The 20,805-nt window shown below is 37.0% G+C and overlaps 1 protein-coding gene across 1 annotated transcript in view; it reads left to right on the forward strand.

Annotated features, from left to right (window-relative positions):
- The window catches only part of CTTNBP2 (cortactin binding protein 2), a 149,687-nt gene that overhangs the window by 63,823 nt on the left and 65,059 nt on the right, over positions 1–20,805 (forward strand). Inside the window, 3 exon segments of the mRNA XM_079149344.1 lie at positions 9,589–11,245; positions 17,387–17,590; positions 18,936–19,035. Coding sequence (XP_079005470.1) covers positions 9,589–11,245; positions 17,387–17,590; positions 18,936–19,035 — 1,961 coding nt within the window.

Consider the following 20,805-nt stretch of genomic DNA (forward strand, 5'->3'; position numbering starts at 1 on the left):
GATATATACTGAGGTGTGGGATAACTGGTTCAAATTATGGTTCTGTTTCTAGTTTTGGGGGAATCTCCATTACTGTTTTCCAGAGTATTTGTAATCCCACTAACAATATATGAATGCACCCTTTTCCCACATCCTCACCAACACTTATTGTTACTTGTATTCTTGATAATAACCATTCTGACTGGAGTGAGATGACCTCTCAGTGTAGTTTTAATTTGTATTTCTCTAATTGCTAGAGATGTTGAACTTTTTTTTATACATTTGCAGACTGTTCATATTTCTTCTTTTGAGAGGTGTCTATTTGGTTTCTTAGCCCATTTATTGATTGGGTTATTTGGTTTTCTTTCATTTTTTTTTTTTTTTTTTTTTTTTTTTTTTTGGTGTTAAGTTTTTTGAGTTCTTTGTATATCCTAGATACTAATACCCCATCTGAGGAGCAGGTGGCAAAGATTTTCTTCCATTATGTAGGCTTTCTCTTTATGCTCTTATTTCCTTTGCTGTGAAGAAGCTTTTTAATTTGATGCCATCTCATTTATTAATTTTTTATTTCACTTCTTATGTTTTAGGAGTCTCGTTAAGGAAGTGAATTCCTGAGCCAACATGTTGGAGTATTGGGTCTACATTTTCTTCTAGCAGGTTCAGGGTTTCTAGTGTAATTCCTAGGTCTTTATCCACTATGAGTTTTGTACAGAGTGAAAAAAATAGGGGTTAAATTTCGTTCTGTTACATATGCATTTCCAGTTTTCCCAGCACCTTTTGTTTAAAAGTCTGTCTTTTCTCCAATGTATGTTTTTGGCCCCTTTGTCAAGTATGAGATAACCGTATTTATCTGGGTTTGTCTCTGTATCTTCCATTCTATTCCATTGGCCTTTATGCCTCTTTTGGTGCCAGTACCATGCTGTTTTTGTCACTATAGCTCTGTAGTATAATTTGAGGTATGGTATTGTGCTGCTTCTTGCTTCACTTTTCTCACTAAGGATTGCTTTGGTTATTCAATGAGTCACATCCTCAGCCCTTTCTATTTTTTATTTTTTATTAAGTTACTGGAGGCCTCACTAAGTTGCTGAGGCTAGCCTTGAATTTGTGATCCTTAGGTCTCAGCCTCCCAAGTTTTGTTTGCTATTTTTTAAGAAAAAGATGTGTCTTGAGAGTACACATTGATGAGTTTTGAAAGCAAACCACCTAACAAGATATAGAATCTTCCCTTCACTAGAAAAAGTTTCCTGGAGAAACTGGGCATGGTAGTGCATACCTATAATCTCAGTGACTCAGGAGGCTGAGGCATGAGGATCCCAAGTTTGAGGCTAGCCTTAGCAACTTAACGAAGATCCTGTCTCAGAATAAAAAATGAAAAGGAAAGGAACTGGGGATAAATTAGTGATAGAGTGTCCCTGGAGTCAATCCCCAGTACCAAGACAGAAAGAGAGGGAGGGAGGGAAGGAAGAAAAGAGAAAGAAATGTCCTGAAGGACTTCACTACTTAGTTCCTCCCCAACTCAGGCAACCTCTAAAGACTAATTTTTCATCATGGATTAGTCTTGCCTCTGCCAGAACTTCAGCCAGGAAAATGAGGACTGTGGTTTCATAGTAAATTCTTAAGCACAGGGGCTGGAGGTCTTCTAACATTTGTTTGTCTATCAATGTTGCTTTGACAATTCTAGATCCTTTGTGCTTCCATAAAAAAATAAAATCAGTTCACTCATTTCTCCAAAAATTTGCAAGAATCGAAATTTCATTTAAATTAAACACTAATTTTGTGAGAATTGACTTGATGATTCAGTCTTCCACCCCTCAAATATAGTATATTTCTTCGTTTGCTTAGTTTTTCATTTCTCTTAGCAATGTTTTATTATTTCCCAGTGTAGTGGAAAATAATATTATTTTATTGGTTTTATTTTTTTCATTTTTTTGAAGTTATTATGTATCAAAAAATAAATAAATAAATAACTGTTCCAGATGTTGTCATCAGTACACACAGGTATTCAGTTGATTCATGTATGTTAATGCTGAATCCTGTTGTCTTCCAAATTACTAATTCTAGCAGCTATTTGACATATTATACATGATTTTCTAAGTGAATAAGCATGATATATTTAAATAGAACCCATTTTACCTCTGCCTTTCCAAATGCCTGCCAGACTGCCTGCCCACCTTTTGCTCCCCCCCCCCCTCACCCCCTATCATCACAATGACTACAGCCTTCAGTACAGTGTTGAAAATAGTGAGCCCTGGTCTCATTTTCTTTTCTTCTTTCTTAGGGAGAAAATATTTAGTGTTTCTTCATTAAATACAGTGTTAGTTATGCTTTTTATAGATACTGTTTATGTCCTTGATGTTTCATTCTATTATTTGTTGAAAGTTTTTTTTTTTTTTTTTTTTAATCCTGGATGGGTTTTGGATTTTGTAAAATGGTTTATCTGCATCTGTTGACATAATCGCGTTTTTTTCTGTTTCTTCTTTCAGTATGATGAATTACACAGATTAATTTTTTAGTATTAGACCAACTTGTATTCCTGAAGTGAATCTTATGAGGTTACCTTTTCATGTTTCTGGGCTTGATTTGCCTATTTTGCTGAGTTTTGAGTCTGTTTTCAGAAAAGTTTTTTTTTAATGTAAATTAAGAATAGACATTTGGTTTTGTATGAAAATAATTTTTGGTATGTAAAATTAATTAAAAGCATTTCTTCCTTTTTTCCTGAAAGAGTGTATAAGTTTGGCTCCATTTCTTGCTAATGTTTGGTAGACTTTACTAGTAAAGTCTTATAAGCTAGGAATTTTCTTTGGGGGAATGTTTTTATAAAAAGTTCTGTTTCTTTAAAACAAAGACATTTTGATTTTCTCTCTCATTGTATGCTAGTTCTGAAAGTTGTGTTTCAGAGAAATTTGATTGTTTTTTACATTTGTTGAATTTATTGGCACAAAGTTACATGATATTATCTTTTTACTGTTTGTTCATTCTGTTGTGATATCCTTTCTTTCATTACTGTTATTTGTAACATATTTTTTTTCTGTTTCTCGAAATTTTTTTTTTAGCTATTTAAAACCATTTTAGACTCTTCGATGAGAAACAACTTTTGACTTTGTTATTTCTCTGTCTATTCTATTTCATTGATTTCTTTGTTATTTTTTTCTAATTATTTTGGATTTAATTTGCTCATCTTTTCCTAGCTGAAGGTGAAACTCAGATGATGGATTTGAGATGACTCTTTTAATGTAAGCATGTCCAGCTGCCTGTAGGGGCTGTTTTCACTGCATCCCACAAATTTGGTATGGTGTATTATGTTGTAGTTTCATTTTCATTCAGCTTGAAATATATTCTAATTTCCTTTGTGATTTCCTCTTAGACCCTTGTACTATTTAGAAGCAAGTTGTTTTACTTTTCAATCTTGGTGTTCTTGATACCTGTGCTTTATTTCTAATTCTACTATGATCAGAGAACAGATTGAGTAAGGTTATCACCTTTTGAAATTTACAGGTAGCTTCAAGAACTCAGCAAGTGCATTTTGAAAAGACCGTATCTTCTATAGTTTTGGGATGTTCCTATCCATAAATATCAATGGCCAGGTGACTTTTCATAGAGTTAATCAGCTCTGTATACACTTAATGATTTGATTCAACCTAGGCTTCTTATTCATAAGAGGAAAATTATTTTTGTCTATTTCTTCCTTTACTTCTAGAAGTATTTTCCTTTCTATATTTTAGAGTATTTTCCTCTCTATATTTTATTTATGTTTTAAGTTCTCTTTATTTCTCAGACAGCTTTTAAGATTTTTTTTTTATCTTTTCATAGAGTTTTCAGCATTTTTACATGCTATACTTAGGTATACTTTTCTTTATATTTATCCTGCTTTGGGATTGGTGAGCTTCCTGGATTTAATAGTTTGCTTTTTCATAAAATGTGTGAATTTGGGGGCCATTTTTCTTCTAAGATATTTCTTTTCCCATTCCATATTCCCCTTTGGAAACTGCAATTACTTGGAATTTAGATCACTTTATATTGTCCTAGAGATCACTGAGGTGCTATTCATTTTTTTAAATCATTTTTTTCTGTGTTCTTCAAATTAGATTCTTTGTTTTACAGTATTTTCAAAATCATTGTCCTTTTTATTCTGCTTTCTCAAATCTATTAAGCCCGTTTATCGAGTTATTTCATTTTAGGTATTTTACATTTTAGTTCTAGATTTTTCCATTTGGTGGTTTTATATTTTCTTCTCCTCATTTCTTCTTCTTCTTCACTCATTCTGACTATTTTCTTCCTTATTCCTTCCCTTTCTTTCTTGGAATTCTAAACCCAGAGGGAACCATTTTATTGTCTTATTTTCATGTCATATCACATATCATTAGTTTCAAATACTCTGCCTTTCCCTTTTGGATTTCTCCTTATATTCATAATTTATTCCTAATGATAATTCTCAATCTTCAACCATATGGTGTGACTCTGTTTTCTTTGAAAATAGCTGCTGTAATTGTTATCTGCTAATTCAAATATAGATCACCTTTGGCCCAGTTTCCATTGACAGCTTTTCTCTGGACTAAATCTCTGGGGCTTTTCCCTCAGTATCTTTGCATATCTGGTGATTTTTTAAATCATATTTCAAACATTAAGAATGCTATAGTACAGACTCTGGATTCCGTTATCTTCTGAAAAATTTATATTTTGTTCATGTAAACAGCCTGATGAGATTTATAACTTTACACTCTGTCTTTCTGCAGTTGGTAACAGCCAACGTCTTTGCTGTGTTCCCTTGGCCATTCAGGAGCCACCATGTCGTTCTGTGTGTGGTCTGCCCCATGAATGTGTATTAGTAGTTTACTGTGGCAGGCCTCCTTCCATTGTCCATTCTCTCCTTAAGTAGATCAAGGTGGCACTTTGTGCTTCAGCTTCAGCTTCTAGCACTACCGGAATAGAGAATGGCCACCAGTTGAAGAGCTACACAAGGGTAAATCCCACCCAGTGTTATTGGTTTCTTTCTCATAGGAGGATTTATTCCTCTACCATTTCCAATATGTTCATTGCTTTCAAGAGCATTCAAATCATTATAGTTTATTTTTGTTTCGAGGGCTTATAATTATCTTCTATAGGCAAGTTATCTAATAAACAATATTTTCCTTTATTGGTAATGGAATTTTCTGTGACACATTTTAGAATTGTCAAATTATACTCCTAAATAAAAGAGTATTTATAGACAGAAAATCCAAAGAAAGAAGAAATAAATGATCAAAAAGTGATAGACTGGTTATTTCAAAGTTACTTCCCTTGTAAGGAGGGGATCAGAATAGGAAAATTCCTGGTTGGGTAATATCACGTTGCTTCTTTAGTGTAGGAATTAAAGCAGAGTGAACTTCATGCCAATTGGTACTGGCCTGTTTGAGAAATTTGGCTGTTATCTCTCCAATCCTATTTCTTGCAAGTTAGATAAAGAGTTTCAGGTTGGTGATATGGATCTCTAGTGTGAGTCCATTTTAGTATACAAGCTAAGCCCCAAACAATGGCCTCCTGAAGTTTTCTTTAATACATGCCTCCTCTCCTTTACTACTATGAAGTAATTACTATTTTGCTCTATTGTGCAAACAAGGGAGCCATACAGAACTAATCTTCCCAGTGGTAACTTATCAGGTTCATACAACTAAGATGTTTGGGATCAAAACTTGGTGCTAACATCTCTTAGTCTCTCTAACACAAAAACTGTTTTGCAGAATAGTGAAAGAATCTTTTGTTATAAAAATAATTTTTGAAATATATATTTTTATTTGGCAATGGACCTTGTTTTATTTATTTATATGTGGTATTGAGACTCAAACCCAGTGCCTCCCACATGCTAGGCAAGCACTCTGCCACTGAGCCACAACTCCAGCCCCTAAAAATAATTTTTAAAGCTGAAGGAACTTACAGAGATAGATATTTAATATTTATAAAGTACAATGTGATTACTGCTGGAGCAGATCCTAGATGTGGCAGGAAAAAAATGAAGTTAATTGTTGAAGAAAAGTCTAAGGTTGAACAAATAGAAACTGTTCTAAGATTGAAGGGAAGAACATAGAGACTGGCTATTAACAAAAAAAAAAAAAAAAAAAAAGAAGGAAAGGAAGTGAGCTTATTTTAAGGGAGGAGACAGGATGAAAAGGGAGTGAGTTTAAATTGTCTTGATAAGGATTCCATGCAGGGAGATTGAAAGTCCTTTAAGTGGTCTTTGGGTGAAGTTTCGGGGAAAGTAGCAAAAGTTTGAAATGTCCCCCAAAGTAAATGGTAGAGGAAACTAAACAGGTAGAATGATTGATGGCCTTGGAGCTCAATTAAGTTTGGTGTCTTGTGTCTGTAGGAGCATCAGTTATAACATCTCTTCTGTACTCTGCTCTCTGTTGGGAGGAAGTTTAAAAAAGACATGTATTAGTCTGAGATAGAATTTATAAGGCACGAGTGATGGAAGAACAAAGATGCAAAAGAATCATGGTTGCTTTTGTAGTAGTAGAGTTTTCTGTATGAATATCACAGATGAGTAGAGTTCTCTCCAGTTGGACTCTGTCTTCAATTTGATTCTAAAGTATAAGATGCCAGGCATGGTAGCACATGCCTATGATTCTAGCAACTCAGGAAGTCGAGGTAGGAGGATCACAAGTTTGAGCCCAGCCTCTGCAACTTAGCAAGACCCTATGTCAAAATAAAAGTTTACAAATGAGGTCAGGGCCTGGGGATATAGCTCAATAATAGGGTGCTTGCCTAACTTGTATGAGTCCCTGAGTTCAATTCCCAGGACTTAAGAAAAAAAATAAAATGTTTTGATCCATAGTGCAGAAATACCATTTGCAAAGTGTGTGATATAGTGAGAAAAACTTGAAGCAAGTAGAATCCTGAGGGATCACTCTGGTTCTGACAGTGACTAGCTGGATGGTATTAGGGAAATCATTAACTTGACCCCTAGGTAGTTGTTTTATTAAATAAGAATAGCTCTTAAAACTCAACAGCACATATATTTTTTTTCACCTTCGGAGATAAATTTTTATATTTTAACAATAAGCAGAAAATTAATTTTAGATTGTGTAGAGGGAAATGCAGGGAGCGGGTGGGGAAAGGAAAGACTGAGACAGGCACCATTACCCTATGTACATGTATGATTACACGAATGGTGTGGATCTATATCGTGCACAAACATAGAAATGAAAAGTTGTACCCCATTTGTGTACAATGAATCAAGATGCAGTCTATCAAAATTTTTAAAAAGATAAAAAAGGCAGAAAATTGACCTCGTTTGTGATTTTTCTTACGTTGCCATAAGAATTTTTTGTTGAAATTAACATAAAATACTATTGTCATTCTTTAATAATAAGTCAAATTTTTGGTGATGCACCCATATGAATAAAATATGCATATAAATATATTATGTGACTGCACTAATTGTTCCCCAGGTCCTACCTAATCTACTTAGAAAGTCATCCCAGAATTTTATACAGAAGAAAGTGAATGTGTCATCATTCCTGAGAAATTATCTATATTCCTGATCATCTGGGTGAGACCCATTTCTCAATGCCATTCAACAACTACTCTTCAAAGCAGGAAGCACCTAGCAGGAATAGGCCTCTTACCCCTAGTTGATCAGTAAGACGTTTTCTTCCTTTGGTCCTATGACTGACCGAGAGGAATGGACTAGAGGATTTTCATAGCAAAGGTACATGCTCATAACTGATGGATCATGCAATGTCCCCTTCCTCTGTTGTTGGTGATTAGAATCTAACTTCAGCAAATACTCTTTAGAGAACATATTGCAGGTTCTGCCAGATCCCTGCAATAAGTGAGTGTCAAAATAAAATGAGTTGTACAACTTCTATATCTATAGAAATCACTTTTACACTGTCCTATTATCTATTAAGTGTGTGTGATAGCATTATGTCTGAAAAAAACAATATTTAAAATTTAAGAATACTTCACTGCAAATAAATGCTAACAGTCATCTGAACTTTTGGGAAAATGGTGCCCATGCACTTGCTCAATTCTGAATTGCCACACACCTTCAATTTGTTGCAAACAAACAAACAAACAAAAAACCCCAGCACAGTAAAGCAGAGTACAAGATAATGAGGTGTCCCTATTATCTAGAGGAGGGAAAAAATCCTTCCCTGTCTTTAACCAGGCAGACCTATTTTAACCTTAAAGCCCTTTGAGGACCACCAGTGGAAAGTGAAGTACCTTAACTGAGCAGCTGAAGCACATGGGCCAATATGATTACTGCACCCCAGCTGGAGGGGTGTCCTTTGTGGTTTGTGACAGAGAACGCCTTAAGAACATGTTAGAAGAGGGCGACTGTAAGGCCGCCCACATGCCAAGAACATCTGTCAGTGTTTGGAAATTCGTTATTTCTGTGGAACAATGTTCATTCATTCAACAGTTTAGGCACCGCTGATGCCAGCCACTGTTCTAGGTCTTGGGTGCATAGCAAAGAAGCCACAATCCCTGTTCTCACAAGGTCACACTCTAGCAGGGCCAGGTAGGTGCTGAACAAGGGGAACAGGTACAGTGGGGGCCTGGGACTGTTCTCTTCACCAGTGTGATGAGAAGAGGATTCACTGTGAAGTTGAAAGGAGCCAGGCTTTTGTGCTCTTGGGTGCTTTTGTGCATAGGGAAAACCCCATCTAGAGAGGGAAAGGTGTTTAAAAGCTCCCTAACTTTATCAATTAGAAAGATGTCTCTTTGCCGGGAGCCGGAAGCCTCAGGGCTTGTGGCTTGGTGAATGGTCAGTACCTTTATGTGAAGGAAAAGGCAGATACAGCTCCACATGTGGGCAGCCTGGTGAGTAGGGAAGGGCTGGAGTTCTGCCCCACTCGCTGCTTCAGCTGGTCTCCACATGTGTAGCACACACTGTTAGCGTGGAACTGCCTCAGCAGGAGCATGGTGGGATTCTAGGAGGACAGCAAGGTCAAAGGCCCTGAGGCAGAACCATGTTCAAGAAACACTAGGGAGGCCCCAGTAGACAACAGGACCAGACTTTAGGTTTCCTCACACTGATTATAGTTCTGGTCAAATAATTCTTCAGCTCTCTCTTGTTTTCAAAAAAATCAACATATGATTTCATAGGATTTCCACAATAAACCATCATAAGACTCTCATGTTAAATTACTTACCTAAGTAATACAATTAGTAAATACAGGAGCTTAGAATTTAACTGAAGCCCTCTCTTTTCAGCGTTTTTCACAATCAATGCCTCAAAGATTAGGTAGTCATTTTAAAGCATTGAACCTTTTTTTTATATCACCAGCTCCTTCACAGAGCTCTGTTCTTAATAAAAAAACAACCCTTTCTGAATTCTGCTGCAATTCAAAGCATCTGATTCTTCTTTTTCTATAGTTGACTTTACCAGTTAAAACAGTTCTATCATAACCTAGGTGGTTTTCATAGTTCTTTGCAGCTATTTTCTCATTTTAATGGATCTTTAAAGTGTTGTCTTTTTTATGACAGTGCATTTTGAAAATGTGGCATTTTTACTAACCCAAACCATGTATAAATTAGAAAATTAATTAGTATCTCATAAGAAGCTCTTCTATGGTTAAAAAGTATATTCCATTTATTAATCTGGGTCTTCCTGTGCATGTCTTCCAGCTGGAAATGGAAAAGCTTCAGCTGCAAGCCCTGGAGCAGGAGCACAAGAAGCTGACAGCCCGCCTCGAGGAGGAGCGGGGCAAGAACAAGCACGTGGTCCTGATGCTTCTGAAGGAGTGTAAGCAGCTCTCGGGCAAAGTCATAGAGGAGGCCCAGAAGCTGGAGGAAGTCATGGCCAAACTGGAGGAGGAAAAGAAGAAAATGAATGAACTAGAAGAGGAGCTCTCCACTGAGAAACGGAGAAGCACAGAAATGGAAGCTCAGATGGAAAAACAGCTCTCTGAGTTTGATACGGAACGGGAACAACTGCGTGCCAAGCTGAGCCGAGAAGAAGCGCACACAACTGACCTCAAAGAGGAGATAGACAAGATGAAGAAGATGATTGAGCAGCTGAAAAGGGGAAATGACAGCAAACCAAGCCTCTCTCTCCCACGAAAGACAAAAGATAGGCGTTTGGTTTCCATATCTGTGGGAACAGAAGGACCTGTGACAAGGTCTGTTGCTTGCCAGACAGACATAGTGACAGAAAGCACTGACCATGTGAAGAAGTTGCCTTTGACCATACCTGCGAAGCCTTCCACAGGGAGCGCCCTAGCTTCTGCAAATGCAAAAGGGAATGTGTGTACCAATGCCACATTGGTCAGACCAGGTATTGACAGACAGGCTTCCCATGGTGACTTGATGGCCTCCTCTCTGCCTACTCTCCCACCTCCAAGTGCAAGCAGAATTGAGGAGAATGGACCAAGCACTGGCTCAACGCCTGATCTAACAAGTAGCACACCCCCAGTTCCCAGTAGTGCTCCCCCTCTTACTGCTCAGACACCAGGCACCGCTCCCCAGAATTACTCGCAGACTCCTCCTATGCACAGTTTACATTCACCATGTGCCAATGCATCTTTGCATCCAGGTCTGAACCCACGAATCCAAGCAGCTAGATTTAGATTTCAGGGCAATGCCAATGACCCAGACCAAAATGGAAATACTACCCAAAGTCCTCCATCAAGAGATGTCTCTCCTACAAGTCGTGACAACCTAGTGGCCAAACAACTAGCTCGGAATACTGTGACCCAAGCACTATCAAGATTTACGAGCCCTCAAGCGGGTCCTCCCCCCAGACCTGGAGTGCCCCCTACCGGGGACGGCGGCACCTACCCTGCAGTTGGTCGGACGGGTTTAAAGACTCCCGGTGTAGCACGAGTTGACAGAGGAAATCCTCCTCCTATCCCTCCGAAAAAGCCAGGGCTCTCTCAAACTCCTTCTCCGCCACACCCCCAACTCAAGGTTATTATGGATAGCAGCAGGGCCTCGAATGCAGGAGCCAAAGTTGATAACAAAACTGTGGCTTCGTCTCCCTCCAGTTTGCCCCAAGGGAACAGGGTAATAAACGAGGAGAACCTCCCTAAATCATCCTCCCCTCAGCTGCCACCAAAACCGTCCATAGATTTAACTGTGGCACCCGCAGGCTGTGCCGTCTCAGCCCTGGCCACGTCTCAGGTGGGTGCCTGGCCTGCTGAAACCCCCGGACAGAACCAACCTGCATGTTCCGACAGCTCCCTTGTCATTCCCACCACCACTGCCTCTTGCTCCTCCATAAACCCTGTTAGTGCTTCATCCTGTAGCCCAGGTGCCTCAGACAGCCTCCTGGTAACAGCATCAGGTAAAGGGATTGAATATTCCACCCTCTTTTAAGAATGTGGCCTGTCCTCCCTCTTGCCTTCATTTCCTTAAGCATTTTTTATTTAATTTTTTTTCTCCTTTCTTTCTTTTTTTGTAATCTTCTTTGAAGGCTCCAGGGTATGGTGATTCATCTTGCTCTATGAATTGCAATTTCGTTATGCACAGTGCTTTCTTCTTTTAAAATAACCTGAAAATAGTGGTTTGGAGCACAAGAAGACCATTCATTTAGAAAGACTAAAACATTTCCACGGGAGGAAAGCATATCCCTTCTTATTAAATATTTATCTCACAGGATCTCAATATTAATGGATCCTCAGACAGTACATGTTCAAATCTATCCCTTCTGGGATGACATCAAAAAAATTTTTAAGTCATTATTAGCACTCTTCTGGATTATCACATTGATTAGGTTTGTTCTGTAATTGGTTTTTTTCTGAGTTTTAATATCAGTTTGGTAATAGGTTTTTTTCCTTGCCCTCAAAAATGGAATGTGAATGTTTTTAAATCTCTGTTCTAAGTTTAGCTTATTTCAAAAGCCGTTTACCCTGTTTGAAGCTATCATCTTCCAACAGTAGAGCACAGATGGGTAACAGCACGTGGGCATGTTAGGCAAGGTTTCCATTACAGCTGTGGTTTGTGAAGTCACTGACTCTGGGACTGATGAACAAAGAAGAACTGGATTATTTCCCTTTTGTTGTAGGTTGCTAGCGGAAGCATTGCTTTGTATTGGCATGACTGGATTAGTTTTGTTTATTTTTGGTTTTGTTTTTGCAGAGTTGGGGATGGAACCAGGGCCTTGTACATGCTAAGAAAGTTCTCTACCACTGAGCTACACCCCAGGCTGGATTAGTTCTTTGTTGGGCAAATGTGATTCTAAAGTAACATTATTTCTACCACGCATCTTAGTAGTTAGCAAGGTACCACTTTTCCTTTAAAAATTAAAGGAGAGTTTGAAGAGTATCTCATTTAAAACTTAAGAGTGGGAATTTGAAAAACAAGTAGCACTATACTTGATTATGGGGTAATTAGGTCAGTACACCAGAACTTATTTATCTAATTATAAACAGTGTCCTTCAAATTAAAATCTTTGGCAAGCTATATCCATATTTCAAGGAGCAAAATTGAAAATTGGAAATAGCATTTGAAGTTACTCAGATCTGTGTTGGAATCTGGGCTCTGCCATTTACAACTGCATTTTGGGTGATTTTTTTCCACACTGAACACATTTTCTCTCCCTTAATATGGAGCTTACACTACTCATGGGGAGGGTGGCTGTTAGGAAGATCAGAAATGTCACAAAGCATGATAGTGAGCCTGGAACAGCATCAGTGGTCAGTAAATAGAGGTGATATTACTGTCTTGGTGGTGGTGGTGTTTGCAGCATTTAAGGGAGGGAGTTTGTTTTAGAATTGACATTAGTAGTATTTTATGATGTCTTTATAGGCATTTAACATTCCATATTTTTCATTCAAAATGGTATTGTTCCTCATGGACTGGAATAATGTTGTCTGTTTCTCACAATTTAAACCGATTCTCAGAACAAGGGTTTTTCTACCATTCAGAAGAATTTCTACCATGCAGAGAATGTACTGTAAGATCTTTAGGTTGTTGTAAAATTCAAGTTCCAGAAACATTTGGAGCAGTGGCAGATCTTTACCATAACTGCTCAGATTGTAAACTTAAAAACACATTCCAGATACATAAATTTTGTCAGTGTTTTGTTTTATTCTGGTACTGGGGTTTAACCCAGGGACGCTTTGTCACTGAGCTGCATCCCCATTGCTTTTGGTTTTTTGTTTTCAGATAGGGTCTCATTGAGTTGTTTAGGACCTCTCTGCGTTGCTAAGGTTGGCCTTGAACTTGTGATTCTCCTGTCCATACTTTGATACTTTGAGGTTCTGCCAGTTGTTGCCTTGGTCCACACTGTGGTCTGTGATCCAGCCACTGATGTCCTTCGGTTCCAACAGAGAAGCTTTAAAATGAACATTTATGATTGAGGAGCATTTTGTCAGCAGGATTTTAAGTTTTCAAAGATGGAGAACTCTTAATATGTTGTATATTTGTGGAATTTTGGATAAAGGAACCAGAACCACTCTGAAAAATGCCCTTTGCTTATGTTCAAGGAGTCAAAGAGAATATAAGTAGTGGTTCCAATGAAATACCAGTGAAGATGTATGAAATTGGTTCCTTGTTTTCTGTTTTCTAACTTTGCTATTCAGCCAAGTATTCTCAGAACTTTGCAGGATTACCTTTGATGAAATAAAAGGTTTCTTTACCATTCAGTTGTGAGATGTGGCTTTTTAGGGGAGAAGGGAGACATTGGAGGACTTTAGTCTTTCAGCCAAGTGTTTACTGAGCACCTTCTCTTTTGGGGGTTGGAAATGTTACTGCACTTAGGTGATGGTGGTGTGTAACTGTATACACTGTGGTTGTAGGTCAGCCCAAACTTTCCGAATGATATATAGGATTTCAACTCTGCATTCCATTTAGATTCCCCCCTCAACCCTCCCCATGGTGCTGGGGATCAAACCCAGGGCCTTATGCATGCAAGGCAAGTGCTCTGTCACTGAGCTACACCCCCAAACCAGTTGCCCCATTTTTTGCCACTGCACCCATTGCAACTCGGAAGCACCAAAGCTCCCTGCATCCCGCTTCTTAACTTGGCTGTGCCTGGGCGAGCTTGTTCCTCTCCAGGCCATAAGCCCATTGGAGGGTATTAACCTTCTAAACACCCACTAATGCCATTGTAGTTGCTAAGAGAAGGACATGGGGACAGAGCACAACTGCCAAATACCTAGCAGGTGTCCCCATTTCCATGAAAAAGCGTGCCGAATTTATTGTAAGAAGGCAAAATTAGTCCATTTCTGCCTCTTTCTAGATATCACTGGACAGAGTGAATTCTCTCTGAACTGTTAGCTTTGTCATCCAAGATTGAAAGCACTAAGCCAGAAAATTACAGTACTTTCAAACCAAAGGATGTCTTAAGCTTGCCTGATGAGTTTTAAAACAATAGTTCACTACCTCTCCCTCCTTGGAGAAACTCCAGATCCTATGATCTTTAAAATCTCTAACCCTGTGTGTCCTGTCAGCTTCTGTCTCTGACAGTTAAAACTCAGTTAAAGTTCAGAGGAGGACTGACTGGAATGACAGAAATTACCATTTTAATGGATTGCATTGTCAAATACCCAAACTCTGTTGGCAACTTTTATGGCCAAATGTTAAATTTTAAAGTAGTGTTTTAAATTCTAAATGAATTAGAATGTCTTGTTCCTTCTGAACTTGTCAAATGAACATGTTTGAGTTAGATGAACAGAAGCCTAAACTAGAAGACTCTAGGCTGCTGAGTTCCCATACCCTTGGAATTTTCTGTTTTCTTTTTGTTATTGCTATTGTTTATTTGGCATATTTTATTCAATTTGGTTCAGTTTTTTTTTTCTTTAGTTAAATAGATATTCTAAAAATTATTCTCATATACGATTGGCTTGAAGGCTAAACCAGAATACAAGAAACATCTGGGCTGTGACATTAACCTTCACCTTCTGAAGCTGATGCCGGAAGCTGTTCTCAACACCTCTCCCTCTGCCATTGCATGTTCTTTTTTCCCTCCCCTGATGTGTTGTGCCCAGTGCTTACCCTCACTAACATTTGGGACACTGTAAAGCTGAATGCCTTTTTCTAACATCATTAGAGTGCTGTGTGAATATAGGTCTGTTCTGTCACTACTAAACCAGTTAACCAAGTATTACCATTTTTATCCTTGTTGGGAATTTCAGGCAATATAGTCTCATGGTGGTTTAATTTATTTTTCCCCATATTTATAGCAGGATTTATAAAAATAAGTCTGTGCTAGAGAAAATTGGAAAGGATAGTGAACATCTAACATTTAAAGTTTAAGAATACATGGCATTTATAAAGCATTTTTGGTAAGGATTTTTAAAATATCTTGCAGCTCTCTAAGAAAACAAGGACACTGATTTGTCTTTAGAATAAGAACTCGAAGATTCTTGAGTGTTCTAAAGAGTGAGAAAATTTCCAAATAAAATACCTTATCTTTCAGTTCATTAAAATAGGATTTCCCAGAAAATTATGTCCATAATTGATTATTTCTATGTCTATATAAGGTAGTTGGAAAATATATTTCAATTGTGTCTTCCCAAAGTCAAGAATTGTGGTGAAAAAAGAAAAATGAAGACAAAACATAAAGAATAGCAAACCGATCAATATGTGCATGTTTGTGTCCATAGAAGAGTAGCAGTAACCATGACCCTAGGGGTGAGATCTAGAGAGAGTAAGAATATGTGTGCATACGAGTGTGTGTGAGAGTCTGTGAGTCATTGTGAGAGTGTATGAGAGTGTGTGTGTTGGAGAGACCGACTGATACTGGAGTGTGAGCCTGGTTCCCTCCTTTCTGCAGAGGATGGTGGTGCCATGCCTTGCTGTTGCCTGTGTTTGCTTTACAAGGTTTCATTCCTTGGTGTTTATAATTTCTCTGTTTGTCATCCATTTCTAATAAGTACTGATTTAATTTTTGTGGGCCTGTTTTTTTTTTTGTTTGTTTTAAAGAAAATACAAAAGGTAAAATGTACCAGAGACGAGCCTTCTTGTAAGTATGAAGTAAACATACTACTTTTGTAAGAAGACCTAATGAATGTCAATAGGAAAATAGCAATAAGTCTAGATAAATATTTAATCGTATGAGCAGTTTAATTTTGTCTGACACTGCAGTCATAATAGGTTAGAATAATAAACTTTTTATGGGCCCAAATAATTGATTATAAAGATATAATATCCAGTTTCTAATAAGCAGTATAGTATTTGTATGAATGGCTTTGTTTTATTTTATAAGGCATTTTTTAAATACTGAGAAATTTCTTTGATATGTATCTTAATATTTATTAAAATAATCAAAGGCCCATAATTTAGGTGTAATCATGATAATTGAGTATTACATACAAATTAAAGTAACGCATGTACATACTATCCTGATAGTAATGCACAGGGTAGAAAATATTCATCTATGTGTCTTACCAAGTAGAATGTAACCCTAGATATATGAAGAGTCTACCTCAAGCAACGAAAATGTGCCATGTCCAAAATATTACTTAGAGGTATTGGGGCTCTACAAGGAGAAAACCAGAATGACTTATTTTGGAAAATTCATTGTATTTAAGCCTAAAAGACACAAATACATAGATACCACATTAAATAAACATTTTTACTTTACTGTTTTTACAGCCTTTTGATCAAGGAAGAATTCAGAAACTTTTCCATGCTATATGTAGCCGACTTCATACACTTAACAGATTCTCTTCTAAAGCTGCTAAATACTGATGAGAAATATCTAACCATGATAACTCATGACTTTTGTTTAAACTATATGGTAGAGTGTCCTGTTTTGTTGGCTGATTAAAAGTTTGTTAAACCTGTTGTAAAGATGACCAGATGATACAGTCTTCAGAATTGTTATTGAATATCTGTGCTGGTGTATTCTAGATCCACTCACACCTGTAATTTCCGTTGACTCTTAATAGTGAATAGCATTTAGCATCTTTTAATTCCCAATTAAGGGTATTCAAGCAATGTAAATAGACTCTTTGACAGTGTTAGGCCCATCTTAATGGTTTGTGTAAAATTCATAAGAGTAAGTATAAATTGGAAACATGGTTCAAAAATGAAAATCTATTTCTTACCATCATTTCTACCTTATGCCGAAAAGTATCAGTTTTACTTTTTCAGATTGATGTTGAAATTGAGGAAATCTTTACATAATTTTAAAATTCAAATTCTTCTGAAATGCAGAAGAGGAATTTAAACTTTTAAAATATGACAGCCATCTTAGTTTCCTAAAACCAGTCATGACTTTAACACTTAACTGTGCAAGACTGATGACTAAAAATAATTCATCACCATGTATGTTAATTCAATTAGCAGCAAATAGAAGATCTGAAATAACAGTACAGTTTCATGCTAAGAAAATATTAACTGATTGATAATGTTAGAAATCACATAATCCTCTAGGGATACATGTTCTTATGTTTGTGTGTGTGATTCAGAAAGGAATGATAGTGTCTGTCTCCTCTCCTTGCTCCTACTCTCTAACGACGGTCACTTTAACCTGCAGGCTGGTCACCCTCCCTAACCCCTTTGCTAATGAGTGGTGGTCCTGCCCCCCTGGCTGGCAGGCCCACCCTTCTTCAGCAAGCTGCTGCCCAGGGAAATGTCACTTTATTATCAATGCTGCTTAATGAAGAAGGACTGGACATTAATTACTCCTGTGAAGATGGCCATTCTGCCTTGTATTCTGCTGCTAAGAATGGACATACAGGTAAAAATGGCAAGGGTTTTTGATACCATAACTCACATTTGCAAAAGGATGGAAGGCCAATATCACTGGGAACCACTGTTAAGAGACAAATGCTCATTTGGGCTTCAGATTTCTCTTACAGGTAGTAATGGATAATTTTGTTTTTACATGAGCTTTAAAATTTTATAAACATTAAAGAATCCAAACTGTAAGTTCCTTAATGTAAAGTTTTACTGCAGCAGCTAATTAAAAGTCATCTTTGTTTTCCGCACAGTGAAATGTACATGTAGAAACTTGAGGTCTACTCATTTAAAAACACATTTTAAAGTCATCCGTCTGTGATCACTTCGGTCAGCAATAAATGGCCCTAATTTGTCTGTTAGAAATACCTGATGTGGAAAAAAGTCAGACCATCAGGGCTTTAGGGAATGCACAGTGATGGAAAATTTTACTAGTAGGAAGGAAGAGTGATGGGGCTGAAATTGTTCAGTAGTAGCAGTAGTTTATAGTTATTTGGATTTTTTTCAAAGAACTGAGAAGTTATATAATTATAAAATGACATATCCATGAAGACTGGGAATTATTCATGTTCTTTAAAATGCAAATCCTGTAGTTAAATATACTAAAACATATGGTAGTGCTAAAAAAGAAATGATTTGACTGCAAGTGCAAAAGTTAAAAGCATTGCATATGTGAGCCATATGATTGTCGATTAATTCAGATAAATGGAAGATTCTGGTGAGCTAACAATTCAGTAGTTTCAAAGTATTTTGAAATTATTCTTTGCTTCAAAAGCACTATGGGAATTGTCTTTAATGTAAAGAAATTAAATCTATGTCATAATGTAAGGAACATGACAGGTCTTCTAGAAGATACTCATTTCTAAGTTAGATGACATTGTCTTGGCTCTCTCTTATCTTCATTTATGTAGGTAAGTGTAGGATGGCTAACAAAGAGGAGCATTTTGATTAAACGAACATCATAAAATAAAAATTTAGTTATTTAAATGCAAAGTATGATATTTCAACTTGGTAAATGCTCTCAGTTCTCTCTTCAAAAACACTATTTCTGGGATAGGCTGGGGGAAAATCTGGTAAAGCATTTTCTGGCACATGATATTCCTTCTACTCATCAGCAGCTCTTCATAAAACAATGAAAGATCATGTCTTCATTGGTGAGTTTTGGGGCATCATTATCTTTGGGAAAGGAGGTCTGTGAAGTCTCACATCTCCCAGGGTAGAATTGTCAGATGAACCATGCGAGGGAGAGGTCTTTTGAGTTTAGAATCTGTTTGCAGCTTGCATAGAATCTGTCTCATCAGAACTCTAAATAGGGACTTTAAATGACTTCCTATTAAAATCCATAGACTGTGTGAGATTGCTGCTGAACGCAGAAGCCCAAGTCGATGCTGCTGATAAAAATGGCTTCACACCCTTGTGTGCTGCAGCTGCTCAGGGACATTTTGAGTAAGTGATGCTCTTAATTCTTTTTTTTTTTTTTTCTTCTCTATGAAAATAGTTTCTCTTTGTATTTTGCACACATATTTTTGATCCAGCACACATATTTTTTGCACACATATTTTTGGTACACATTAGTAAATGTGTAAACTAGTGCTTGAAATCCATTGGCAAATAAATTCACTAAACATATTTGAGGATTTAAATGCAAAGTAGGATCCTAAATTTGTTCTTCTTGATAATAGTTCAGTAGTCGCAAATGAGGGAATGACAAAGAAAAATACGCGTGTCTAGGTTGCATGTGAAAGGATTTGCTTCTGTTGAAGAGCACATCAACCTACAGTGAGATAAGGGACTGTGAGAAGGTGGTAGTTCACCATTTTCTGACAGTCCAGAAAAGAAGAAAAGTAAAAATAACCAACCAAAAAACATCATTTTTACTTATGATGGCAGTAAAAGAAAAAACAGAATTATATCATTTGTAATCAGTTACTACTGACAACTTATTTTGGTATTAAATACCAAGTATTCATCTTGTTTTGCCATGTTAAAAACAAAATTGAAGCAGGAATTTCATAGAGTGAAAATAGTTCAAGTAAAAACTGAAAAGTCTATTAATTAAAATGCACATAACTTTAGCAATGATTTTCTTAGGAGCTTACTAAATCAGACAGGTACAGGTGTGACTTCTTTAAAGGTCATATTTTAATAATTGAATAAGCTAAGTTGCTTTCTCTGCCTGAGCTGAAATGGCAGGTTGTAGAGAATGCAAGTTGCTCTCACCATTTTTTTTTTTTTTTTTTTTTTTTTTTTTTTTTTTTGCCATGCTGGGGATTGAACCCAGGGCCTTGTGCATGCAAGGCAAACATTCTACCAATTGATCTATATCCCAGCCCTGCTTTCACCTTTTTAATCTAACTGTCATAATAGAAGTGTTCTTTAATAAGTTACAGAATTCTTATAAAATATTAGTTTTAAGTTTCACATAAATATTATTAACCATTAATTTAAATGTTAAAATACTCAAAATGCATCAGCTTGAGGTACAGCATTTTTTCTGCATATCTAACACATATCTCATCACCCTGAGTTTATTATTAACAATCATAAGCACTGATTTTTGCTGTTTCTGGTTTAATGTATGCTTCATCCTGCAAAAGGAATTTCTGCTGAGCTGTATGTGCTTTTACCTTTATTTGTCTCAGGCAATCTGTGGGGCCACTTGCTTGCAGGTCATAACAGTCACAGTAAAGGAGGCAGAAAGAGCTTTGCAAAAGGGAAGAACCTTATAGAAATCCAGGAATCAGATCATGAATGTGTATGACACATACATATATCAACATGTGACTCGATTTTAAAATATATATAACAAACCAAATGATGCAAAGGAAAACCAAACCAAAACAACAAACCATGCATCTGTGTTAACAAAATATAAAGTGAATTGTTTTTTCATTGGATTATGATTTAGCCCTCTTTTCTAAGTATATTCTCAAATAATTCTTCAAATTCAACCTCTGGGTCTTTAACTTTTTACTAAGTGTCACCAAGTGTTTACTTCTTGATAACCTTGATTCTCAAGACACTGATTTTCTGCTTGGAGGCAGGATAACCTCTCTGCTGTCATTTCTCTCTAAGGCAGCCCTTTTCTCAGCTTCCCTGTTACTTTTTATAGAGGAGGCACATGGTGCCCTGCTGTCTATTCGACTTGCAAATATTTTCTCAAGTGAAAATTTGTGGAATGACTCAGCAGCCTAACTTTTCACAAGGTTCAAACTA

Source organism: Sciurus vulgaris (genome assembly GCF_902686455.1).
Source record: "Sciurus vulgaris genome assembly, chromosome: 8".
Lineage (NCBI taxonomy): Eukaryota > Metazoa > Chordata > Mammalia > Rodentia > Sciuridae > Sciurus > Sciurus vulgaris.